A 27,086-nucleotide genomic window follows, 5' to 3' on the forward strand; every position below is an offset into this window, starting at 1 on the left:
TCAGTTGGTGAAGCAACTGCCTTTGGCTTAGGTCATGATCCCAGAGTTGTGGGATGGACTCTGCTCAGCAGGGAGCCTGCTTCCTCCTCTCTCTCTCTGCCTGCCTCTCTGCCTACTTGTGTTCTCTGTCACACAAATAAAATCCTTAAAAATAATAAAAATAAAATAAAATAAGTACTGGTATGATGTCCATAGCATATGTTGTTGCTGCTCTTATGAATACTTGTCTCAGGCCTTTTCTTCCATGGGCAACCTTTCCTTGAAAAATAAAGCATATAAATATGCATTCTTTCATCCTAAGTGTTATTTTGTACATGTATTAACATACCTCTTTATTTTACTCATGGTACAGCAGGCTGCTAAGATATCTTGGTTAAGTGGATTCTAGCTTACTCTATTATTTTAATAACTAATTTTTGTAAAATAAACAAGATCTCGAAATTAAAAAAAAAATTTTTAGTTCATATCCTGCCTGCCCTTACCACTTACTAGTTGCGTGACTTTGCACAAGTTAACTTCTCTGTGTCTCATTTCTTTATGTGTAAATCTGGGGTTAATCATTAACCTGTCTGTGCCTCTGTTTCCTCTTCTGTATTTCTGGGGTTCATAATAGTACCTTACCTCACACGGTTGTCATGATTAAACAAATTAACATATGACGAGCACTTTCAACAGTACCAGGTACACAGGAAGGGGTGAAAACTTTAGTTTCATACCAAGTGATGGTGGGGTTTAGCAGGAATGTTTTTCTCATATACCACTGGTAGAAGCCAAAATAGAAAAACCATTCTGGAAAGGTCTGTGGTTCTTTCTTTTAATGTTAAACATACACCTACCCTACAGTCTTGCAATTCCACTCCCAGAGAAACTTTGCAAATGTGCATCAGAGATATGTACACAAATGTTTACTGTAGCATTACGCATAAAACTCAAATCCTGGAAATATTCTAAGCGCCACCAACCACGGAGTGACTATGGAATATTATATAGTAGTGCAAACAAATGAACCACAGGAGCACAAACAAATCTCAGAAACTAGACTAAGCTAAATTAAAAAAAAAAAAAAAAGGCAAGGCTTAAAAGGCTATATATAGTCTACCAATTCAAAAAAGTTCAAACAAAAAATAAAATTAAATGTGCTATAAGAAATTTAATTAAAGGTATGTAATTAAAACTTTTTTTCTTTTTTAAGCAAGGGAATGATAAACACAAAATTCAAGGGAGTGGTAACCTCTGGAGGTAATGAAAGACTACAAGGTTAGGGGAAACAACTCAGTTTTTTTCTTTAAATCTTTTTTTTAATTCAATTTTTATCTTGGGTAGGTACTTCATGTGTGCATTATCATGCTTTATCTGTTTAATGTACATAAAACACTAGGCGAAATATACATTGCAAGTAATACACACAAAAAATTACAATACACGCTACTTTACCAGTAGATGTATAACTGCTTAAAATGATTTAAAAAAAAAGGGACATTTTTATAAAAACACAGGGAAATGTCTTCAACAAAAAAAGAAACTCAAGAATGTACTCATAAATAGATGCTTTCTGAGGGGTTTTATGACAGGGGAGGCATCTGAAGTGGAGAAAAGAAACAAGATCCAAAATATTACCCAATTTAAGAATTCCATCCACAACACACACCAACAGAACACCAAAGGAAAATGTGCAGAAACGGTAACAGTGCTCATCTCGGGGTGGTACCAAATGTGAATATTACCTTGTTCATAATCTCCAGACTTTATTGTAGGTATTGTAGGCAGTAAGTCTTAGAACAGAGTATGGACAACACACCTGAAACGGCATACACTAACCTCTGAACAAAAACTAGACGGGAGCTTCCTGGAAAGGAATGTGTAGGGTGAAGTTTCTTCTTGCTATTTCTCTTGGTAGAGAGTTTGTACTACCCATCCCCCAACACACAACACACACACACACACACACACACACACACACACACGGACAGAACAGCGAAAGTCCTACAAGATGAGCCGTAAGGGGGGAGGGGAAGACAGGGTTTGGTTGAAGTGGGGTGCAGAGGCTGAAGTTCCCCACCCGTTAAAAGTTCTCTGCGGCTCGAAGTGCTCCCACCCCAAGTCCATGGTAAAGCCCTGCAAAGTGCACCGCTGCGGAAGCCGCCTCCCTGGGCAGCAGCGCAATCCTCCCCCACCTCCCCCCCGAAGCGACCCCGCAGGCAGCAGGAGCCGGTGCGCGCTGGGTGGGGGCGGGGAGCCCAGGCTGGGCGCAGTCTCCTGATCTTGGGCCGAGGCGGCCAGCTTTCCCGACGCAAGCCCCTGCCTCCAGCAGCCGGTGGCGGCCCGGCCGGGGGCCAGCCGGGAGGAAATCGAGCCGACCACATCTGAGGCCTGGCGAAAGGCGCAGCAGCTGCCTCCGAAGCCGCCAGCGCACGAGAACCAGGTCAGGACGCAGAGGCGGCTCCTTGGCCAGACAGCAAGACACACACACACACACACACACACGCACGCACGCACGCACGCACACGCGCCCCTCCAGCAGCCGCTGGGGCCATCGCCCGCGCCACGCAGTGCACGTCCAGAAGAGCCCCCAGAGGCCCCCCGCGAGGCCAGGCACTCCCACAGCTCCACCCGCCCGAATGCCCGCACCGCTCCTCACCACCCACCTCCCACCCCAAACGCGAAGCAAAGGAGAAAGCAAACGCGCAGCCACCACAGCCCGCGGAGCGCCAGCCCCGAAAAGAACAGGAGCCCCATGCACATTGCCTAAAGGGGTCCAAAGGCCTCGAAACCTCCTGTTCCCTCGGGAGGGCTGGAGGACAACGCTGAGGAGGAAAGCAGCAAAAAGTTTTGGAAAGGCCGGTGGAAATCGCGGATGAAACAAGTACTCTCATGTTCAAATGCAACTCTGTAAGTCTTCCAACATCCATTTTAGTGGATGGGCAGATAAACAGGGGACAGTCAACCAACAGACTCCAACACTGGTGAGTGGCAAAAGCCAATGGAACTCGGGAGGGGAGCGTGGATGCCCATGGCCTCCCTGCTGCCAAGCTTCTCCACTTTTGGAGAATGAGCTCCCACACACCAGGGATTTCTGCCTCTCCCTTGCACCCCTGACCGGTAAGTTTGCCCCAGGCCTTTCCTTTCTCAAGAACTCAAGAGGACTTACACCTTTTTTCATTCAAAGAAATGAATCTTTAAGCCAGCACCCAAAAATCTGGAGGAGAAGTAATTTGTGACAGAGGGGCCTCCAGCCATCAGTCATTAAGACCTACTTCACGAAGTGGGCTAAGAACTGGAAATGGGGGAGAAATGCCAGTTAGGGAAGCCTGGTAACAGGAAATTAGGGAATGCAAACAAATCGAATACATTCTATTTGTCCTTAACTCCTAGGGAAAAAAAATCACACAACATATCTCAGTATGAAGTCTCATTATTCACAGGCACTACAGTCTGTTAGCCCAGATAACTGAAAGATGCCCGTAATCTAGGTTCTTGTACATGTTCATCTGAAAGTCCCATCTGCAGTGTTAGAGAAAAGGGCAGAGAAACCCTGGCCCTCCCCGTCCCAGAAATGCTTTCTGAGGGTCAGGGGTGATGAGGAAGACTGTGGGAGTCCTCCCTCTGGCCTTCCTATGACACACACCCCACTCACCTCCCTCCCAGTTTCTGGGACCCTGCTAGATCTTGGTCCCCCATTCTCCATTTCTTCCTTCATCCCCTCAGCAGAGCTACTCTCCACACTTCTACCTTCTGGTCTCCTGGAAACTTCCCCTCCACCCAAGGCTCCACAGCTCAGCCTGCACCAATAACACTAAAGCTTCCTTTTTCCTAGACTGTTCCTCAAGCTCGAGCCTGCTTTCCCGCTCCAAGAAACATTTCTACCGATACAGTGTAGGCCCAAAGCACTTAAAACCTAAGTCAGTGGGCAGGTTGGGGGAAAGGGCACCCAGCTGACTCAGTCTGAAAAGTACGTGACTCTCGATCTTGGGGTCTTGTGTGTGAGCTCCACACTGGATGTAGAGATGACTTAAAGTCTTAAAAACAAAACAAAACAAACAAACAAAAACAACTCACTCGGCACCTGTCCCCTTTTTCCCAGCAACTCCTCCTCTGAACATTGTTTTTTTAAAAATTCATATGAAAAGTTATTCATCAATGAAGGTTTGATGTTGACCCCTTTATGCTTCCATATGCAAGCAGACGGCTTGCCAACGGCTCCCCTCAACAGCAGTTCAGACCTGTCTTCTTCCCATTTTCTCTTCACTTCTCTCTCAGGGTATAACTGCAGTACAAGTCTCCTTGACTGGCCAGCTGACCTCTGCCTTCACCTCAGCTCACACTGTCAGTCATATTCAATCCACTGAACCCCCAACCCACGGCCCCAACTCCCAGACCAGTGCGCCTAATTCACTGCTTCAATCTTTTCTTTTGGTTCACATCTAGGCAAGTGGATAGGCAGGTAAGTAGGTAGGTAGACAGAGACGCATATCAAGGGCAATAAAGATCCTGCCACCTTGCTCTTATGAACTTAGGTTTAGAATTTTGTGTTTTTTCAAAACATCTTTTCTACACATTAGTGAAAACTGAAAACTCCGGAGGAGGGCAACAATTGGGTAAATTAGAATACAACTCAATGGAATATTAGAGAATCCTCAAAAACTATAAACCATGAACGCTAAGGGAATATGTTGGATAAAATGGGCAGGAAAAACAGCAGAATCCCAGACTGTACGAAGGTCGTGACTGTAACCACATAAAACCATGCAGGCAAGGGGCACAAGCCGGAAAGTAGTGTGTTTTTTTTGTTTTGTTTTGTTTTGTTAAAGCAGAAAGAAAGAAGAAAAAGCAGGAAGAGCTAGAGTGGCCCCACAGAATACTAAAATTTCACCTAATGATGCTAGCAGCACATCCTAACCATCAGGCCTTTCATGTAGAGCGTACATGTATGTTAAGTCAGGCACGCTTCCAGCAAGCACGTGTGGAGAACTTACTCGGTGAGTGTTACTTGCAGGGACTGGGGAGGCAGGACTGGGTGAGCTGTCTCTGCCTCATGAACAAAGATGTTAGGGATGTCTGGACTCATCTTAGATCTCATTCAAGGGAAGGTTTCTCTAGGATAGACCCAGACCAATCCCTCTGAAGTGTGTATGGCAGCATAAATCTAGGCTACAGACTCTGTGGCTTTGAGTCTGCGATGAAAGCAATGAAAACTGATATTAATTATGAGTTTATCTCTGAGTGAAGCTGCCCTTTGTGCAGCTACTGACAGAATTATCACAGGCACACTAAAACTCATTACAGAGCCAAGGAAAACTCTGGTGGATGACCCAAAGGAATCAAGCAGGGTCCTAAGAATAGAATGACAAGAAAGGTAAAGGCGAGTTTCAGTAGAAGACGCTGAGAGGGACGGAAGAACAGAAGACTCCCTCCCTGCGAAGTGGAAAACAAAGAAGTAAAAACAAGGAGTTGCCACTTCCCGGGGAGGACTATAGTTTACATTTGATGCCCCCCCCCCCTGCATGCAACTGGCATACAGTTTATAAAATTGGGGTCACTGAGTATATTCAGGATTTTTAAATACTTAGCTCTTCCCTGACTGTATCCTAGGTATTTTCCCATAGCGTTTCCCATGCCCTGGCATGGGTGAATTGCGTGTGATGTGAATTATATCAAAATAAAATTGTAATTTAGGAAAATCCTTTAGAGGAAACCTGTATCTCCCTCCCTGTAAGAAGCCTTAGGACAAAAAGCAGAAACAACACACGCTCACAAGGAGATGGCTGAGCTGGAGAGCCCACCCCGAAGCTGAAAGGTAAGGGACAGAGGAACGGCAGGAACCTCGGTAGAAACTCCCCTTTTAATTCCCTCACATGGGTTTGACATTTCCATTTCCCCACTGGGTCACAAGTGAAAGTGAGAATAAGAGGGGTCTTATTTCAGGGTGAGTGCTGGTGGTCAGGATAGGGAGACCCCCTCCCATTCCGTCGCTACACTTGGAAGGGAAGAGCCTCCCCAGGACAGCAGGAGCATGGTACCTCCTGTGAGGAGGGGAAAGCAAGATGGTGTGGCCATAAGCTGTGAGTTGAGAAAGAAAGAGCTGCGTTCTGAAGATGCATAAGCAAGGGTCCCCCAACCCAAGATTCACTGCCACAAACTCCAGTGATCAGCTATGCAGTCACAGGGAACAGTCACAAAATGCAGGTGGGTTCAAAAGGCCCTTACTGAAGAAGGAGAATAAGAAGGAAAAGAAAAATGGGGGAGGGGAGTCTGCCAGAGATTCAGTAAAATAAAAGCAAAATAAGACAAAGAATATGTATTAAGCAATTAGCATGTCCTTTAAAAAGTTAAATGCAAACCATTTTGTTGAAAACCGGAGTAGTGTTTTTAATACCCACAATACAAGCCCTTTGTTATGAAAAGACCATTCTAGAACCTCTGGGAGAGGACACAGGCAGGTGAGCTGGTGACTTGCACACTCAGGCCCAGCCTCCAGACATATCCCATGTTCCCACTTTGGGCTGGAGATGAACAAGTCCTAGCCACTAACTCCAAAACTAATGGGGGAGGGAGATCTGAAAACCACATCCCCAACCTGGGGGTGTCAGTCCTCAGAAACCAGCAGCTGTGAACCCCCAAGGCCACGATCCTTGCTCCTCAGCCTTCATCTCAAGGGAAAGGCTGGACCAGTTTTAAAGTCCCTCTCTCTCCCCAGCTATGGCCTTGATCTCTGGCCAAACCAAGATCAGCTAGGAAAGGGGTGGGGGTGGGGTGCTGTGGCCCGGCATTGCTAAAACAGAGGGCAAAAGGCAAGGGCAGAAGAGGACAGGTGGCTGATGATACAAAGACCTAGCAGCAAGATGTTCACCTGGAGCTGGGGGTGGGCATGTGACCAGCAGAGACATCAGCTTGCCAGGTGGGACCCTCACATCTTCTAAGGTTGGCTTCCTATAAGCCCTGGATAACATTTTATCTCGCTGGGCCTCAAATTCCTCATCCACTCTTAAAAAATTCTTTACATGTGTTAGAGAAAACTGAGGATCCACTCCAGGTTAAAGGAGACTAAGAAACCTAAGCACTGAATATGTGTGACTTTGTGGGGTTTTTTTCCTTATGAAACAGACTGTGACAATGGGCAAAATCTAAATAATGCCTGTAGGTTCATTTATGTTAATAATGCTAGTGTTCATAAAGTCTGTAGATAAGGTCTGTAGTAGTACTGTATGTATGTTCATTTCCTGGTTTATCATGGCACTGTATTAATTTATGTGACTATAGAAAATCCACACTCAGGGTGCCTGGCTGGCTCAGTCGGTGGAACATGCAACTCTTGATGTCGGGGTTGTAAGTTTGAGCCCCAGGTTGGGTACAGAGATTACTTATAAGACAAAATCTTTAAAATATTAAAAAATTACTTATTACTTATAAGATAAAATCTTTAAAATATAAAAAAAAAGAAAATCCACACTCAGGTGGTTAGAAGTAAAAGGAATCATGTCTGCTACTTACTTTCAAATGGTTCATATAAAAATTAGAAAAAGAAAGCAAAGCGCATGTAGTAAAATGTTAACATTTGGAAATCTGAGTGAAGAGAATTCCTTGTACTAGTCTTGCAACTTTTCTGAAACTCTGAAAGTACGCCAAAAATAAAATACTTTTTAAAAGAATTACGTTATTAGATGATTCTTTTTTTTAAGATTTTATTTTATTTGACAGACTGATCACAAGTAGGCAGCGAGGCAGGCAGAGAGAGAGGAGGAAGCAGCCTCCCTGCCAAGCAGACAGCCTGATGCGGGGCTTGATCCCTGGACCCTGGAATCATGACCCAAGCCAAAGGCAGAGGCTTTAACCCACTGAGCCACCCAGGCACCCCATGTTATTAGATGATTGATAAGACTCTCCTAGTCTCTGTAAGAAGGTAACATTCTCCACATTTTAGGCACAGGAAGAGGACAGCTCCTTGATAGCACCAGGAGGGCTCTGGAACTCAGGGTCTCTGACTCAAGTCCTCCCTCCACCCAGACTCCAGCTTCCGAACAGCAAGGGATGGTGAGCCCCAGACACCACTCTAGATACCTGACAAGAACCTCAGTGCAGAAAGCAAGTAAATGCCCAGAAGGCTGTCAGGAGAAGCAGAAAGCTTTGGAAAACAGACCACCTTGTTCTCCTCCAGAGACCCCTTCCCTCCACATGCACGGGGGACAGACGGTTCCTCTGGTGCACACTCCAGAGGCTAACCAGAAGTAACCAGAAGCTTCAGCCAGCATGCATGCACTAACTCCACCAGAACACGCAGCCCACAACACGGAACACAGCCTGGACACGCAGTATGACCCTGGGAGGGCAGCCTTCAGCCATCTCTGACCATGGAACACGACATCTGGAAATCCTGGTCAGTCTCCTAAATAACTCTAGGATCAAGGGAGAAAAAAGAAACCAAATCACAACTACATTTATTTCTAATTTATGTGTGCTACTTGTTTGTGTCATGGCAAGGATGTATTTTAAATATCATTAATATGTAAACTGATTTGAGTATAAAAATAAGAGCTATTTCTGGGGAAAAAAGTCACACTTACAGATCTGAAGATTAATGTCCATGAAAATAATAGCTATTCACAGAGGAAAAGTTCTTCTATTTCTTCTAAAGCTGCTTCTATAAATACTTTTTATGAAACATGAAGAAAAATAAATTAAGGCTCCATCCAAGAAGATAGAAAATAGAATCCTTTAAAAACGTAGGAAAGGAGCCCCTGGCTGGCTCAGCCGGAGGAGCATGCAACTCTTGACATTGGGGTCGTGAGTTCAAGCCCCATGTGGGGTGTAGAGAAGACTTAAATAAAACTTAAAAAAAATAATAAAAAGTAAATAAAAATGTAGGAAAAAGGAATCCATAAAGACAGAAATAGTTGATTAGAAAACAAAATGTAGTAGTATTTATAAATGGAATCTAAGAGATGGCTCTCCAAAAGACCAATGGAATAAAGAAACTTCTGGCAAGGCTGAATCATTTGAAAAAGAAAAACATATAAACAATATTAGAAATGTGAACAGGAATGTAACTATTATCAGTGAATAAGGCATGAAGTGCATTACTAAAAACTTTGAAAATATTAATGAAAGGAAGATTTTCTAGGAAGAGGTAGAAATATTAAAACTATCAATCACCGGACAAGTAGAAACATATCAGAGAACAACCCTCTCCCAAAAAAGGGCACCAGGACCAAAAGTTATTACATTATTTTTCTAGGTCATAAAAATGATTTTATTCTTTCATTTAATTCTCCCAGATCCCTATAAGGTAAGTACACTCTCTCACAGACAAGGAATCCAAGGGCTCAGAGGGGCTCAAGCAGTGTCTCCAAGTCACCTAGCCACATGTGACCAACCTGGGACTCAGTCCCACAGCCTGACATTTCTGGGGTAAGGCTCAGAGAATTCTGTGTTCCAAAGTGTTCAAGTACTTCTGTGATCAGCCAGGGTTAGAAACTTCTGGGCCCTTGCTATTTAAAGTCTGGTCTCATAAACAGAAGCAGCATCACCTGTGAGCATGTGAGAAATGCAGAATCTCAGGCCCCACCCCAGACAGACCTGATGAATCAGAAAATGCATCATAAAGAGGTTCGCAGATGATGTGGATGAATATTAAAATATGAGAAGCACTGGTCTATCCTATATCTATCTGCCCAGTCTGCTTCAGTTCCCTTTAAAATTTGTAAAAGCAGCGCCTGTTCTGTCTAGCACAACCCCAAAAAATGAACTTATGTACAGCTGGAGGGAGATTTGATCCTATAACCACGCACCAAAAAAGTGTAGCAAAATAAAACATTAAAAAATTAAAAGAAATTTGTGGGCGCCTGGGTGGCTGGCTCAGTGGGTTAAGCCGCTGCCTTCGGCTCAGGTCATGATCTCAGGGTCCTGGGATAGAGTCCCGCATCGGGCTCTCTGCTCAGCAGGGAGCCTGCTTCCTCCTCTCTCTCTGCCTGCCTCTCTGCCTATTTGTGATCTCTGTCAAATAAATAAATAAAATCTTAAAAAAAAATTAAAAGAAATTTGTAATATTTATCAAGGTCTGAGAGAATACCACTAATAAATGAAACTCTTACTAATTCATAAAGAAACACACACACAAAGAGGCAAAGGAAATAAAAATATATTCACATAGTAGTCCAGAGACCCAACTAAACAGAGCAGTAAGAGATCTGAGAATCAAATGTTATGCCCATTTTTATGCCAATTAAAAAATAAAGACTTTATAATAAATATGTATTACTTTGTTGACAATCGGGAAAATCAATAGGCATTTAAAATAAAAAATATATATATATTTACATATATATATATTATTGTTCTAGAAAGACCCAAATATTAACAGGAATTCTAAGTGGTGAAATTACAGATGCTTTATTTTATGTGCTTATGTGAACCTCCTAGTTTTACTGCGATAAATTTACAATCTTTGTAACAGACAACAACCAAGAAGTTCTTAACTATTTCTTAGTTTGACCTGATTTGTAATTTAACAGCTTTGACACTTAGTCTCTCTTGGATTTTCTTAAGTCCTCACACATTTCCTTTTCACAAATCACAGTCTTAAAGACACGTCCTTTCTGTCCTCATCAAGTACCAAGCCCAGATAAACAGAGCCCTTTTAACCTACTCTGCAGCCTGCAGCACTCCAGTGTGCACAGGAATCACCCACAGGAAGCCAGCTGCAGATGTGGACCTCCAGGTCCTACCCTCAGTGATCAACGCTGTGTGTCCACGGAGGTGATATGGAACCAGATGGTCCCCTATCTTTAGAGAAGCCCCCCGCCTGGCCGATAACCCTATGGGAGTGAGGGTAAGTATAGAAAAAGGGAAGTCTTGCCTGGTTTAGAAATTGGGTGAACTGAGGGTCTTACAGGTTGGCAGGGGGACAGCGGTCTCTTTCCACCCACCCCCTACTCTGTGCAGGGTTGACCAGGGCTCCTGCTGCTGAAAGAGGGCAACAGGTGGGTGGAAGGCAGGGGTAGAAAAAGGTTTTCTCCCAATAGGTGAGCTGAAGTCCAGCACAGCCCTGTGTCTTAGCCTCCCTGCCAGAAAGCACTCTGCTCCTGGAGAATGCACTTGGAACAGATCTTCGGGTTCACAGAGGTCCATCTGCCATGGTTTCTGCGTGGCGCCCTGAGAAGACAGCTCCTCCCCGGCCGGCAGAGATGCAGCACAGCTGCCACGAGGGGCCCGAGGACTTGGCCTGGTGCTGGCGGCCCCCACGGGGACCTCCTTCAGCCCTGGAACAGAGCTTCCCCTCCCTCCTCAACCTTGTGGTTACCCCCTTGATTCCAAGGTTTCCTGGAGAACTTTAAAAAACCAGCAGAGAAGCCAGAGAAAGGGCTCGGTCTGCTACGCCACCTGAACATGAAAGGGGAGGAGGAACAGAGACCACCAGCTAGATGAGAACTGCTCACTGCTTCTGCAAATGCAACCTGGTGACACAAGGAACCCGACATGTGACGACCCTTCTGGCAACAGGGAGGCAGCTCACAGCCCACATCTAACTGGTGTTTCTTTTTCACTTTTCTCTTTTCAAGCCAAGTTGACCCCTCTCCCCACCTTCTTTTTAGGGAGGGCAAGAGACAGGAATCTGGCCCCTACTTAACAGCAACAGGGGTTCCTATGGTTCCCAGGGAAGTAGGGGGGTCCCTTGTTCATGGCTCCCAGCAGACGCAAGCTTCCTAGGCAGGTAGACAGCTCCATTTCCAATGTAGTTCTTGGGGCAGCAGAGACCGGGAACGTGCAGTTATGGGGCAGGACAGAGGGGCTGGCACTGGGCAGCTCCACGGAGAACTAGTGCCTCCCATTCCCCAATTATAAGTTTAAAGTACAGGGCGCCTGGGTGGCTCAATCGGGTAAGGGACCAACTCTCGATCTCAGCTCAGGCCTTGATCTCAGGGCCATGAGTTCAAGCCCCCAGCTGGGCTCCACGCTGGGCGTGGAACCTACTTAGAAAATAAATAAATAAAAATAAAAGGCAAACACAGCGAGGAAGATAAGCGCGTTGACAGGCTCTATCTAGAACACGCTTGCAGGAGTCTTGGACTCTGAAGAGCCAGACAACCAACAAAGATGCTGCCTCAAGAAAGGAGACCGGACACACAGAAGTGGAGCCAATTTCTACTTCCAGCTTCCACGAACCCTCATCCCCACAGAGCAGCTGCAGGTAAGTTTGTGTTTTAGGCTTCCTTCAGGTGTCTGGGAACTGAGAAGGCAGCTCCCCCTCCTAGTAGTTAGTACTAATGAGAGTTAATGATAAGTGGGCTGTTAGTCCCCAGGTAATTACAAGGTGTGGGTTCACAGGCTCCTCCCTGATGCATGTCTGTGGGAAAACAGCCTAGGACCTTCTTTCTACATTGGGGGAACAGGCCGGTGCCCCATCTATTATCCGGCTCGCAGCCTCCAGGCTCGCAGCCAAGCCTGCGTTAGATTCTGCTCCTCAGACTGGCCTAGGCTGTCACACTTTGAGGAGGTGAAGCTCATTGTCTCTCCCATCAATTTGATTCTACAGCATTTATTAAAAGGACTTACTGCATGCCAGGCCTTGTGCCAACTCCTGGGAAATGGAATTGAGGGAGAGGAACGAGCACCTCACCACAGGAAGTCATCCCAGGCCCTAAAGTACTCCTAGGGAAGTACAGACTTCCTGTGAGGCAATGAGGGAAGGGTGGGTGCTGGGGCCCAGGCAGTGGGAGCACTGGAGACAGGCAGCACAGCTGCAGGGACAAAGCCCAGAACTTTTCCAATATACCTGCAGAAACAGGTTAAAAAGTATAACACAGGCGTGCCTGGCTGGCTCAGTCAGAGGAGCACATGACTCTTGATCTTGGGGGCTGTGAGTTAGAGCCCCATGCTGGGTGTCGAGATTACTTAAATAAATGAAACTTTTAAAGAAGTGTAACAGAAAAAGATCCCACTCACTGCAGTAATGACCTACAACATCTTAGATCTGAATCTATTGAGAAATGTGTCAGAGCCAAAACTTTAAAACTCTGGTGGACATACAAAGAAGACTAGAAGAGACCGATATACTTTCCATTTCCTGGATAGGAAGACTCATTGTAAAGCATTCCTTTCTCCCCTAAATAATCTGTAAGTTCCATGTAATTCCAATTGAGAAATCACAACATTTTTCACAGAATCTGACAAGTTGTTTATAAGCTTATTTAGAAAAGGAAATACAGAAGAAAAGCCAAAAAAAAAAGTGGAAAAAATGAGTTCTGGGTTTGGTTTTTTTTTTTTTTTTTTTTTTTAACTCAACTGTTATATAAAAACTGCTGTAATTAAAACAATAAAATACTGAGGCGCCTGGGTGGCTCGCTCAGTTAAGCGTCTGCCTTCAGCTCAGGTCATGATCCCAGAGTCCTGGGATCAAGCCCCATGTAAGGCTCCCTACTCATCAGGAGCCTGCTTCTCTCTCTGTCCCTCCCCACAGCTCGTGCTCGAGCACATGCTCTCTCTCAAATAAATAAAATATTAAAAAATAAAATAAAATACCGACATAGAATCAGACAAATAATTCAATGGAACTGAAGAGAGGCTCTAGAATGCCCACGAATATGTATTTATAAAATGCTTAAGGTAGAATTATAAACCATTTGGGAAACTATAAATAATCAATAAACAGACTGGCTTTCTATTCGGGAAAAATTCAATCCCTATCTAATCATACGCAAAAATAAATCTTGAACAAATAGCCAAAAAATGTATGTATATATGTGTCAATTACCATATTTGTAATTACAAAAAACTGGAACTGTACAAGTCCATCAATGGGAATCAGTTTAATTACAATAACTCTATAAGATGCAAGACAAAAAAAATAAAATAAAATGCAAGACTCTACAGCCTTTATAAGATTAAGATAGATGCGCTGACATGCAAAGATACCCTCAACGTATTAACGAGCAAATAAAAGAACACCAAAATATAAAGGATGGTATAAACACATTACTGCAGGAAAAGTAGTGAGTTCACCTACTCATTTTAAAGTCTGCAAGAGGGGCACCTGGGTGGCTCAGTGGGTTAAGCCGCTGCCTTCGGCTCAGGTCATTATTTTCAGGGTCCTGGGATCGAGTCCCACATTGGGCTCTCTGCTCGGCAGGGTGCCTGCTTCCTCCTCTCTCTCTGCCTGCCTCTCTGCCTACTTGTGATCTCTCTCTGTCAAATAAATAAAATATTTAAAAATAAATAAATAAATAAAAAATAAAGTCTGCAAGATATGTATAAATTGACAATAGAGATATCACCAAGATGGAGAGAAAGAGCAATTTTCAGTTTCAATCAGTTTCAAACTGATTTTGTATAGGTTAAAAAAAATTTTTTTCTCCCACAGTTCTGGCTGCTAAGCTGCTAAGCTTCTAAGCTGTTACTAGGTCCCTGCCCGGCGGTTTGGAGACAAAGCCCCTAAAAGTAATCAACCTCATTCTCTGGCCTTGCCATTGATCCACAGCCAGTGATTCTCCCTTTTTTGGGAGCAAAGTGAGCCAGGATGCATCAGGACTTGGTCTTCTCACATTGGCTATGCCATCAGCATCTCCAAGAGCACTAGCAGACATGAAATAGCAAAACCTGTAAAAGAGGCCACAGTAGAACTTAAAGAAAAAGTCATATTTTTAAATGTGTCTGTGACAAAAAAAAAAAAAAAAAAGTAGAAAAAAAAATAGAGCATATTACAGATCCAACGGAGAATCTAGAAAAAGCACATACCAAATAAACCTGAGGAAAAGAAGACAATAAAGACTGAAGCAGAAATTCATGGTTTAGAAGACAGAAAGCTGGGGTGCCTGCCTGGCTCAGTCAGTATAGAGCATGTGACTTTTGATCTCAGGGTTGTGAGTTCAGGCCCCACGATGGGCATGGAGCCTACTGAAAGAAAGAAGGAGAGAAAGAAAGGAAGGAAACAAAACAGAAAGCACAACTGACAAATCCATGTGCTTTTAAGTTACATAAAAAAAGAAATTAATGTAGGATGTTGGAAATTAACAAAGTGAAAAGAAATCACAGCTACTGAGGGAACTGAAGGGCAATAACTATATACCCATGATTCTATTAAATTTGAAAAGAGATCACTTTCAGAGAAAACACAAAGTAAATGTTTTGTAACAATAGCCACAGAAATTATAGGTCAATTATAGGTCAATCAGAAATAAATGCAAAACTCCCATGCTGATAAATCAAACAGCATGCTAAAAAAAAAATAATACCCCAATACCAAATATGGAATATCAAGGAATATAAAGATAGTGCAACACTAAGAGATGCATTAACGGAGGAGGCTATGTGCTATGGTGAGTGCTGGGAAGTATGTAAGCCTGACGATTCACAGACCTATACCCTTGGGGCTAATAATACATTATATGTTAATAAAAACTAAAAAAGTAAAAGAATAAATTATAAATTTTTTTTAAAAAGCATATTTATTTTTAAAAATTAACAACGCAAGACATCACAGTGGTTTCAGTAGTTTCATGTTTACTACTTTCTGCATGATTTCTGCTAAAACAGTTCGTCTTTCTTTGATATGAGGTATTCTTTTACTTTTAAATGTTAATTCTAAAAAAAGAATAAAAAGAAACGCATTAACACAATTCATCCTATTAACAGAGGAGAAATATTTCACCTTCAAACCACGTTAAACAGATGTGACAAAATGAGGCATCCACTGTTAATAGGGAAAAACTCCTTAATAAAATGGAGCAAGAGGCAAATTCCCTAACATGACATAAAGACCTCAAACAATCAGCAATACCATGCTTTGGGTAAAACACTAGCGACATTCATATTAGAGTGAAGGGGGGGGGCGGGAATCACTAAGAAGAACAATGGCCTCTGCTCACTAAATATTTGTCAAATGAATTTAACATGGAAGGATAGTCCTAGGAGAGAGGTGGTAGTCTACAGACAAGGGGATTGGCTCTGAAGTCAGCTCCACCTCCTGGAGAAACAGCAGCCCTTGCTCACACTACTGGCCTGAATCTGTTTTTGTTTTTGTTTTTAAAAATTTTATTTATTTATTTGACAGAGAGGATCACAAGAAGGCAGAGAGGCAGGCTGAGAGAGAGAAGGAAGTAGGCTCCCCACCTGTAAGAGAGCCTGATGCAGGGCTCTATCCCAGGACCCCGGGATCATGACCTGAGCCGAAGGCAGAGGCTTTAACCCACTGAGCCACCCAGGTGCCCCTGAATCTGTTTTCTTATCCGAAAGGTGGGGCTACTACCACCTGCCTCCAAGTTGTCACAAGAACCATGAAAACTTGGCTCCACACACCACACACATGGGGAGTGATCAGTAAGCAACACTACAGCTAGTAATATGCAGGATAAAGCAGGCTGTAACAAAGCATGACTCCATTTTTATAAACAACAGAAAATGAGGAGTTCACTCTGGAACAACTTGAAGTTAGGGGCATTGACCCCCATGCAGCTGAAAATCTGCATATAGCTTCTGACTCCCCAAAAAGTGAACTGCAGAGAGCCTACTGAGGGCAGGAAGCCCTACCATAACATAAACAGCTGATGACCATATATTTGACGTTTTATGTATGATCTATTGTATTCTTACAAGAACGCTGAGGAAATGTTAAGAAAATCCTAAGGAGGGGCACCTGGGTGGCTCAGTGGGTTAAAGCCTCTGCCTTCGGCTCAGGTCATGATCCCGAATCGGGCTCTCTGCTCGGTGGGGAGCCTGTGTCCCTTCCTCTCTCTCTCTGCCTGCTTCTCTGCCTACTTGTGATTTCTGTCAAATAAATAAATAAAATCTTTAAAAAAAAATTATAAGGAAAACACATGGACAGTACCATAGTATATTTACTGAAAAAAAAAAAAAAAAAACCCAAAAGTCCATGTGTCAGTGGACCCACACAGTTCAAATCCACGTTATTCAAGTGCACAGAGTCAAGTCTGGGGAATACTAGTGAACAGTGGCTAATCAGGTTGTGAAATTACGGGCAAATTCCTCCCCTCTATTTTTATTTTCTCATTTTTTCCAACAAACGTGTATTATCTGTAAAATATAAAAAGAGACTGAAAAGCAAAAAAAAAAAAAAAAAAAAAGGTAACAGTTCTGGATTCAGCCAAGATAGAGGCCTGGGCAAGGCTCCCAGAGAAGGTGGCGGAGGAACGACAGGTGGGGGGGGGGGGGGCGGCCTGGTTACTGAGGGGAGGGGCTTGCGGGCCGCTGGGGCTCCTGTCGTGGTGAAACCCACCAGTTTCAGGCACACCCACGCCGCAGGCGCGGAGCGAAGCCCAGCTCCCGGCAGAGGACGAGACGAAGCCCTCCGGGCCCGCAGCCAGCACACAGTGCCGTACAACCGCGGCGCCTGACCTGACTTTGTGCAAATGACACAGAAAGCCTGGATGATGGGAATGGGGTGAGAGCACTCATTTCTTGAGCCAGGGGCTTGTTATGCAGGTGTGTTTGCTTTGTGAAAACTCACCCAGCTGCACACAGTATGTACCCTTTTGTGTGTATGCTGTACCTCAATAAAGTGTTTTTTTTCTTTAATCAGAGAAGAACTCAGTTTCTGTCCTCTGCCACAGGGCTTCCCTCTTAAATTCTGGTTTTGATAAATATGAACTCATGGGCAAGTTTCATGGAACAGAACATTCAATCCAGTATTTTGCCTGATATGTCTTACTGTCTTCATTTTTCCAGACTCTTTATTGATTACTACTAAAATTATCAATGGACAAGAAAAAAATTCTGGGGCAGTCAGGGAGACACAGGAAAGCCAAACCAGATGAAGGCCAGTGGCTCTCCGCCCCTGAGCACACGTCTGAAACCCCTGAGGAGTCCTGAGAAATGCTGGCACCCAGGCTCTACTCCAGACTAATTACATCAGCTTCTCAGGGCCTGGGGCCCCGGCACTGATATTTTCTTTTTTACAAGCTCCCCAGATGATTCCAGGATGCAGTGGCACCGAGAACCACTGAACTAGCTGAACTGAACTAGCTGAACCGGAGGGACTAGCCCCCAGGCGCTCTCCTGAGCAAGCTTAAGCATGCTCCCTGCTCGTCCAGGCAGAGGCTGTGGGGGTGGGAGCTAGCATTTAGGGCCCAAGTGCCCTGGCACCCTCTCAGGCCCTCCTCCACGTCTCACGACCCCCAGACCTCAGGCAGAGACAGGGGGGTACCATGCCCCCGCATAAAGGAGGCATCCTCTGGAAGGCTGGGTTGGGGGGAGCTTCCCAAGGGCTGGACACAGAGCCCTGGGCTCTGGCTTCCAGCCAGGTGTTCAGAATGCTCTGGACCACTTGCCAGTCCAGCCCCAAGACATGTACCACTCCAACCACACAACCCCAGAGCTAAGCCCTAACTACTACCCAGGGTCCAAATGACACCACCGGGAACCCACAGCTGGAAAACAGGAAACCGAGGAAAAATAACAGCGAGAAGAAAGGCCACGGGGCAGAGGTCAGTGTATAGCTCAACCATCACACAGGACCTGGTTCAGGGACAAGGAGCAGGGCCAGTGTAGAAGGGATGTCACACAGACCACCTGCCCAGAGTCTCCAAAACTCATCTCTGGGACCCCCATACCACCCTCATCTTGCAACCACTCTGACTAAATGTGTGAGAGAGGAAGCCACAGGTCTGACCCAAACAGTAGCTGTCATGGCCCAGCAGCCCCACAGCATCTTATAAGCACCTAGATGACTGACAGGAGTTGTCCCTGGCTTATAGCCCACAAAGCAGTCCCCTCAAAGGCCCCCTCTGCTCAGCCCAGAACTTAGGGCTGGGCTCAAAGCACAAGGGGTGAGAGTGGGGATGGACTGAAGCCATGAACAGTGTTCTAGGATGGAGAACACAGCAGGAGAAGAGACAGGGAGGTGTTGCACCAGGAAAAACAGAATGGGCATCTCTGGGGCACAGCCTGCCCCAACCCACAGCAAATCCATTTCTGTGTGCCCTCTGCACAGCTCAGGGTGGAGGGCAACAATGGTCCCACTTGGGAAGGCAGCCCTCCACCCTGGGTCCAGCAGAGCCTGGGGTCAGACGGTACTCCCTGCACCCAGCGTGAACTTGTTCAAGTCAGTAGAGAAATGACTTGGCCCAGGAGGCTTGGGCCTTGGCCCACTCTCAAGGGAGAAGGTGGTGGAGAGAGAATCTGTCTGGGGATGCAGACAGGATTGTCAGCCCAGACCCCTTCCAGGGTCTGTTTCTGCCTCTGCTGGAGTTACTGGTTTCCCTAGTTCCTTCACTTATGCAGAGGAGCCAGCAGGAATCAGGGATGGAAACTTCCTAAGGTATAGGACGACAGACGGGCAGAAATCGCTCCTTCAGTAAACTCCATCTGTGTAGCAGAGCTGGGAACCAAGGCCCACAGGCTAAGAGAGCAGACTGGGGGGCGGGGGGGGGGGTGAGGGGGAGGGGACGTGGGTGCGTGCTGCAGAAGGGGCAGAGCAGGAAAACTCAGTCAATAGGGCAGGGAGTTTAGGAGCTCACTGTCAGGGACAAGTTGCAAACCCTTTCAATGTCTTTGTTTCCCTTGCAAAGCCCATGAGGTTAGGATTACATGTGAAAAATGCTTGGAGGCGGGGTTGAGAAATCCAATTACTTAAGCACCAAGGGCACAAGAGTTCCAGGCCACAGAAGTAACCAGGATTTGCTCAGACCCTAATCTTACTGTCCTTGGGATGTCTGCCTCTTAAGGAATATTTCTGTGGCAGGACAATGTCATCTGTGCCTTAGTCCCTACTCCACTCTCCTCTAGGATAAGGGAGCTGGGGTAGTAGAAAATGGCTATTTTTCTTTTTTTTGCCTAGTCTTTAGCATCCTAAATGAAAACACCAAAGATCCTCAGCAGAAAAAAACAACAAGCTTTGCAGAGTGTGTAGAGGGGAAAGTGGGATAAAGGAGGAAGAAAATGTCCAAACTTTAGCAATCAAAAATATTAGGACGTCTGTCCTTACAGAAACCAGCGCAGAGTTTGTGATCAGCCCCAAGACGAAAAGAGCTATACCTCTAAAGGAACGAGAGCCACCAAAGCGGAAAAGCTTAAAAGTCAAGGTGCCCTGAATGACGCCATGGGGCTTTAGTGTCCTACAGGGTCCAGGTCCACTCCGGCATCTATACGAGACCTGGCCTCTCCGTAACTGTTCCCATCTTCTAAAGCACACAGTAAACACACACACACACACACACACACACACACACACACACACACACACACCTGCCCCTTCAGGTTCTCCCACTCTCCGTCAGAATCTGAGACTCGCAGAAAAGTAAGGGCAAACAGGAGGCATCCTTATCGACAGAAGCCGAGAGGCGGGTAAATCTTTGGAGGTACTGGGAAAGAATCTCTGTGATAGTAAGATCTCTACTCTTCCACGTGTCCTCCAGAAGGACAGTACAGAAGAGAGAAGAGGTCCTGTCCAGAAAAGGGCGGGGGAGAGGGGGTCAAAACAGAGATCCCTCTGCTCTCCCAGGAGCAAAGTTCAAAAGTAATGCAGTCCAAGACCTGGCCCACAAGCTGTGGCTCACCAGTCCCCCACGACTTGTAAAACCATCGCAGCTATGTGCACCTGCCGTGACAAGCCAGAGCGTGCTCGCGGACACACCTCACCCAGAGGAGCTCCCAGACCGGTCTGGATGGTGCTGAACTCCCAAGGGGAGCCATGTCCACCACAATGCGCAAACTCCTTGGCACAAACAAAGCTGGGCTATGTTTCCATCTGCAACATCTTGGTAATGAAGAAAAAAAATGTCACTTTGCCACCTTTAGTTGGAGAAAAACTAACTTTGGGTAACCCCTTCATTTCACAAAGATGACTGAAGTCCAGTAACAGGAAGCGTCCCCACGCCTACCACATAGGAGAAGAGCGGGGAACAGAGAGGAGAACAGACAATTGCCCTTCCCAGCTTCCTCCTTTCAGCTGGTGGTCTCCATGGGAACCCCCCTGGCAGGAAGGGCTGCAGGACCCACACACTCCCACTGAGTGGAAAGCAATTCGGGATTCAAGGTGGAACGCCCAGACACAGTATTTCTGTCCCGCTTTACCTGAATCTCAGACACAGCACATCTATGACCAGTGCTTTCCTTTCGAAACTAAGCTGTCTTCCCACCTCTTTCATTCCTGACCCCATTACCCTAATCTGCAAGCACCAGCTTCCAGAAACACTGACTTACTCAAAACAAGGCTGGCATATGGATTCTTCCTGCAAAGTCCCTGGAGGTCCACTGAGCCAGTGATGAAAGCAAACATAAAGAGCTAGGAGCTAGGCACAGCTGGGGGCCAAGGGTTTGGGGGGGGGGGGCACGTGCAAGTTCACAGCCCTAAACCGAAAGATCAAACGCCTTCACTGCATAAAAAACAAAACTTGCCAGTGCTGGTTTTCTCACTCCGAGTTAGGATTTTTGGTAATATTGTCAATGTCTCTTGGGTCCAGTGGTACTGTGAAGAGCAAATAATGACTTATTTTTCAGGATCTGCTACTGTACCTGGAACACGGTAAATGCTCATAAATGTTGAAAGATAAAGGGGAGGGGGCGGAAAGGGAGATAAAACGAGTAGGATCCCAGTCCCAGATAGCACAATACTCAACAGATTTTCACCGTCTGAGACATTCCTGTCCCCTATTTCCTAAACTAACCCCTAAGGAAGCCACCTCCTTCTCAGAAGCTGCACACATGCTGGGAACAAGGGGGAGTCCTCAGCTGACTGCCAGATGCACGAGTGTGAGAGGAAATGAGGCCAAAAGCCCAAGAGGTCAGGGTGGGAAAGAGAGCTGGGAGACTTGGAAGCTGAGCCAAACCAAAGCCTCTCCTCATGCTCCCTGCCCCCACTCCCAAGGAGCCAAACCCCTTGCTACAGCCTCAAGGGTATGGGAAGGGACTTGGCAGGACCACAAAGCCCATTTCTAGCATCTGGAGGGAGCCCAGAGCCCAGAACCCCCTCAGCAAACCCAGCAAGTGGGACACCGGAGCCCTCACCACGATCCCTGTGGGCAGCTCCTGGGGACCCTCACTGTGGCAGGCAGGAAGGCTCTCCCTGCTGCTAACTAACGCATCTATCCTGCAGTGTCCTCTCAATGGTTCAAATGTGGCTGGGGTCTCTAAGAAGGTGGGGCTGAGCTCTGGGACTCTAAATGCAATCCTTATCAGGCATGGGGGCATTCCCAAAGGCAACTCTGTGTTTGGTTCCCTTCCTGCTCTAGCCTGACCTGCTCACCTGAGCCCCTATCTCCCCAAGTTCACTGCTGCCTGAAAACTCACCTCAGAGAAAAAGTTCCTGCCAGACCCCACAAAGGGGCTGGAGAGTAGGAAGAGCAGGCAAGAAAGAACTAGGAGTCACCCACGGTGTGTGGACCACAGATCCTTGACAAAGGGGGCATTTCTGCAGTGGTCCAGAGGAGAGACAGGAGGCAGAGATCCCGGGCACGGTCCCAAAATAGTTTCCAGACATCCTCAGCCAGTCAAGGATTCCCATGGGGCTGAGCGTGGGAGCAGCGTGGGAGCCCGAAAGCAGGGGTGGCCTGGAGCTCTCGGCACTGGGCACTCACTCCTGTCCAGGCTGCCAAGAAGGAGGCGGTGGCAACAGTGTGTGCTATGGCATGTTCCTCGGGATATCATGGGTAGACACATAATACACCAGCCAGTACAACGACAAACTAACTGCGTTTGGCAAGCTCAGCTCTGCGCCCCTGCTAGGCATTACGCAAACCCTACCTCATGGATATGCCTGAAACTCTGGCTAGACTCCGCACACGGCAGCGAGCCGATCCCTCCTGCTTGCTGCACATCACTCACCCATGAGCTTTATCCATCTTGCACCCATCCTGTGGGAACACACATTATGACAAGTGATGCCCCCTTGTCCCGTGTCCCAGTCTTGGCCTGATCTCAGAATGAGCTCACGCACCAAACACATCTTCCTACATCAAGACCTGCTGAGGGAAGAGGATCTGGTCACACTGCCTGATCGGGTATGTGGGACACAGCACCTGACTGGCCACCTAAAGGAACTCCATGTGAGGGAAAGGTAGCACCAGGAACGGGGGTGGGGGGTGGGGGGGTTGTATCCTGGTGCTTGTTGGCAATGCCCAAGCCGGGCCAAGAGGAGGCTAAGATTCTCAGACAGACAACTCAACAATAAAAACAAGCACAGACACAGTCTCAGAACTTCAAAAACACAGCCAGCTTGGGCTCAACGCGGAGAAGGGGGAAGGAGGAAGATGTGTTTGGAAGGCTTCCTCTGCTTTTTCAAGGAGGCTCTGCCACATGCCCACACTACCAAAGGTTGAGGTATGAAGCTGAGAGCTTCCAGAAGCACTGCGGGGCCAGCAGAATGCAGACAGGGAGAAATGGAGAACATACTTGGAAAGAACAGAAGAGAAACCATGGCTAGGCAGGAGGGGGGTGCATTGGGGAGTAAACAAACCTGCCAGCAGTCCTTCCTCCAGCACAGAGGGAAGCTCTGGCTGACAAGGCCGGAGACACAGAGGAGGGAGGGAGCTGCCTCCTCCCTGAGCCCATCTGTCCTCATCCCCTTGTCCTGCTTTCCCCAGGGTGGGGGGCAGAACAGGTGCACCACATGATCTCAGCGCCCACAGCCCTCAACAGCACGCACAGTGATTACAGCTCCCCCAGTTAGCAGTGGGAGGCCAGGGAAGGAAGTGGAGGTGGAACCGGGGGGTTCTGCTCTGGAGAAGTGAACGAGTGAGCTCACAGATCTCTCCTCTGCACCCACAGCACGGCCAAGTATCAACCACCCCCTGCTTGCCTTGGGGGCCACCCACCACTCCCAGCCCCACGGAGGCATGCCCAGCTCCCCACAGGAGCTAAGCCCACCCCCCCACCCATTCTTCTTCTTCCCCCAGAATACGGCTTCAGGAGCAAAATCCATGCCCTACCCCCCAATCACTTCCTTGCCTCAAGTTCCTTGGGAGGAGGCCAGGGAACCACCCTGGCTCCCAATCCACCCAGCAGCCGCCTCGCCCTGGAGCCCCCATCCCACGTGGGGAAGCAGAGCCCCTCCCTAGCGGCGTCCCCACCCAGGCAGTGAGGCGGCAGGGTGCCACTTCCAGCACCTCCACAGAGCTTCCCACAGCTTTCCCAGGAAGCGGGAGGAGGATTTCCAGGGACCAAAGTCTAAGAGCGTCTGGGGACTCAAGCAGCTTGCCCACCTGCTACCCAAGCAACCTGATTCCCACAGGCTCCGTGGGCCAAAGAGGAAAGAAGGGCTGAGGCAGGCGCAGGGGCGGGCTCCCTCCCCGCATTCTGCCCCTGCCCGACAGTCCTCACACTCCTTCCCCAGCCCCTCTGTCCAGCAACTTGAGAGGCGGGCACACGAAGCTGCCTCCCGCTCTGTTTTCTCCACCCGGGGCCAGCAGAGGATACTGCTGAGTAATCCCAAACACTCGGTGGGTCCCCAGCCCTGAAAAGAGGGGCAAAGCTCAAGGAAACCTACCGATCCCGGTCCTTGCCGACGCGAGAGGAACATCTGTATTCCCCAGCAATGGCCGATACCCCGACAGATTCTGCCCTGCCCTGCCCCAAATACCCCAGTCTCAGCCCTCAGACGATCACAGTGCCCCCTTCTCTGCTGCCCACGCACCTGGTAACATTCCCTTCCCAGTCCCCCAGACACCCAGCCGCACAGAGTAACAACAGCCGCCCGCCGGATTCCCAGTCATGATGTTGCATCAGCCCCCACCCTACCCAAAATATCCTCACCCCCACCACCTCCTCTCCTCTCCAGCCATCTCCATGGTGACAGCAGCATGACTAATGACACCCTATCAGCTTCAGACTCAGGAGCACAACCCCCCCTCCCCCCTTACACTTCCCCCCCACCCCGGCGCCCCGGGATTTCTGCAGGTTGGACGCAAACCAACAGCACCAGGGACATTCTCTAGAGATTTCCAGAGGCAAGAGTGGGGAGTGGGTTGCATGTCTTAAACACACACACACACACACACATACACACACACACACACACACACACAACACACACACAGTTCAACAAACCCAATCCCAACTGAACCCAAACCATCCAGCTGAGAAAGCAAAAAGAATCCAAACAAAACCCACACAGGCCTGAGAATTCATTGGTCGCCCACACCCCCGCCACCCCTCCCCCTCGGCTGCTGCTACACACACAGTGGGAGATTAAGGGATCACCAGAGGAGACCCTTTATTTTTATCCAATCCAGTCAAACACTTCACCCCCACCACACACGCGCACACACACACACACATGCGCGCGCGCACAAGGTACCTTGACAGCAGCCCCTTGTCCCCACGGCCCGGCTCCTTCACCAGCCTTTATTTCCACCTGCAAAAGAAGCCAGAGAGACTGATGAGCCCGGCAGACACCAGGAAAGCAGCGAAGTCCTTCTGCTGCACACCCCCAGCACCGCTGCAGAGCAAGGACGAGAATGGGAGGGAGGGGGCCTCGGAAAGAACGGAGAGCAGGGACCATCTTCCTGCCTCCAGCTGCCGCCCAGACTCTTGGTGGATGGGCTCCTTCGCCTTCCTGTGTTTTTGTTTTCATTTCTCCTTTTTCCACCCTCCCGAGATCCAGGAGGGCACTGCCCCTCCTCCCGCGTCCTGTCTGGCCTCTTCTCTCCCCGCCCTGCCCGCTCTACCTCGGCCGGCCTCCTCTGGTGCATCGGCCGGCGGGCCTCCCATTATCCCCGCCGGAGCACACGGAGGGAGGCACTGCAGAGGAGGCGGCGGCCAGCTGCCGGCTTGGCTCCCCTCCCCGCCGCCCCGGCGAGGCTGGTGTGGAGGGGGCGGCGCGCTCGCCAGCCAATCCCCGTGGCCCGCAGGGCGGGGGCAGGGCCGCCGGGGGCTGGACCTGCCCAGCCGGGAGGCGGGGGCGCAGCCAAGGGTGCCGCGGAGCTGCGCTGGCTGCTGCCCAGGTCGGCCGCCGCCGCTCCCCGGCAGGCGGGGGATCCCGGGGCATCTCGCTTCCTCCCAAGCAGGGGACCCTGAAGGTAATACCCAGGACGTCCTCTGCATCTCCGGGGTCAGAGAGGACAGACCGCGCCCAGCGGAGCTGGGGTGGACTGGTGGGATTCCCCGCCCCCCACCCCCTCGCAGCAGCACTCTAACCCGAGGACATCAGCATAATACCTCATCCTAGCAGCAGCCAGGACAGTGCCGGTGCCGGGTGCTGGGATAAGAGCAGGAGGGGTGACAGCCCCCCTCATCTTCCAAAAAAAAAAGAAACAGAAAAAAGTCTTGGCAGTGTGAACCTTTACCGCATTTTTGCAGATGAGGAAACAAGGCAAGACAAGCAAAGGAACTTACCCAAGGTGACAACAGCTAGAACAGGGCAGAGTTGGGACTCCGAGCCAGACCCATCTGGCTCTAAAGCGAGACTCTGAACCATTACACAGTCCTGCTCCTCCCTCCCTCTAGCGCCCACCTCAGAAAAGAGACTGCTTGAAGCCCACACTGCCTGTGGCTCAAAGCCTCACCAAGTCAGCCCTGCCCTCCCCATACACACAAACACCCACACCTTACCCTGGATCACTCATCCCTCATGCCTAAACATACCCCACCCCAGCCAGACAGCCTACAGCACCACCACCACTAGGATGTTTCTTTCCTCTTCTCTCAGAAAGGCCACAGAGGGTGGCCCTCCAGGTCCTAGGCAGCCCCCAGACCTCAGGGGTTCCCAGCCCTGGGAAAAGGCTGAGGAGAGGAGGTGATCAGGACCACAAGAGGTCTGGGCTTCACTTCCTAGACTCTGAGTTTTTGTTTTTGAACACTGTAACACCCAGGAGACTAAAAGAACAGCAGGAGGAGAAAGAACAGGATGGGGATTTCATTTCATTTCATTTCCTGGGCATCCCGGGCACATCCTGCTGTACCCTAACCCTCCCCGGAGCTGAACACCCCAAAATCTCTACCTCTGCGGGAAAGGGCCAGCCACAGAATCTGGCACTCACGTGTCTGGTCCAGTCCCCAGCTCCATCACTATCCAGCCACAGCACCGCGTGTGACTTTACCTCTCAGCCTCACTTGGCTCCTCTGTAGAATGGAACTACAAATACCAGCGAAGCCCTGCGCAGTCCGGAGGATTCTACAGAGAAAGGTAGCATGGTGCCCACCGCATGACT

The 27,086-nt window shown here is 48.1% G+C and overlaps 1 protein-coding gene and 1 long non-coding RNA gene across 3 annotated transcripts in view; one reads left to right on the top strand and one right to left on the bottom strand.

The window, feature by feature from the left end:
• TET3 (tet methylcytosine dioxygenase 3) overlaps positions 1-27,086 on the bottom strand; it is a 99,592-nt gene that overhangs the window by 59,556 nt on the left and 12,950 nt on the right. Inside the window, exons 1-2 of one of the 2 annotated variants that reach the window (XM_082743956.1) lie at positions 25,605-25,734; positions 25,235-25,291 (exon numbers count right to left, since the gene is read on the bottom strand). In XM_082743956.1, coding sequence (XP_082600082.1) covers positions 25,235-25,291; positions 25,605-25,628 — 81 coding nt within the window. In that variant the 5' untranslated portion in view covers positions 25,629-25,734. Of the gene's footprint in view, positions 1-25,234; positions 25,292-25,604; positions 25,735-27,086 lie in introns of those variants that run through there. The other variant, XM_082743955.1, reaches the window with a different exon arrangement.
• LOC309871208 lies at positions 1,003-7,830 on the top strand. Its single transcript, XR_014315081.1, has 2 exons — positions 1,003-7,706; positions 7,745-7,830. It is a non-coding gene; the product is annotated as an uncharacterized lncRNA (long non-coding RNA).

The sequence above is a fragment of the Mustela nivalis genome, assembly GCF_964662115.1.
Source record: "Mustela nivalis genome assembly, chromosome: 8".
Classification (NCBI taxonomy): Eukaryota; Metazoa; Chordata; class Mammalia; order Carnivora; family Mustelidae; genus Mustela; species Mustela nivalis.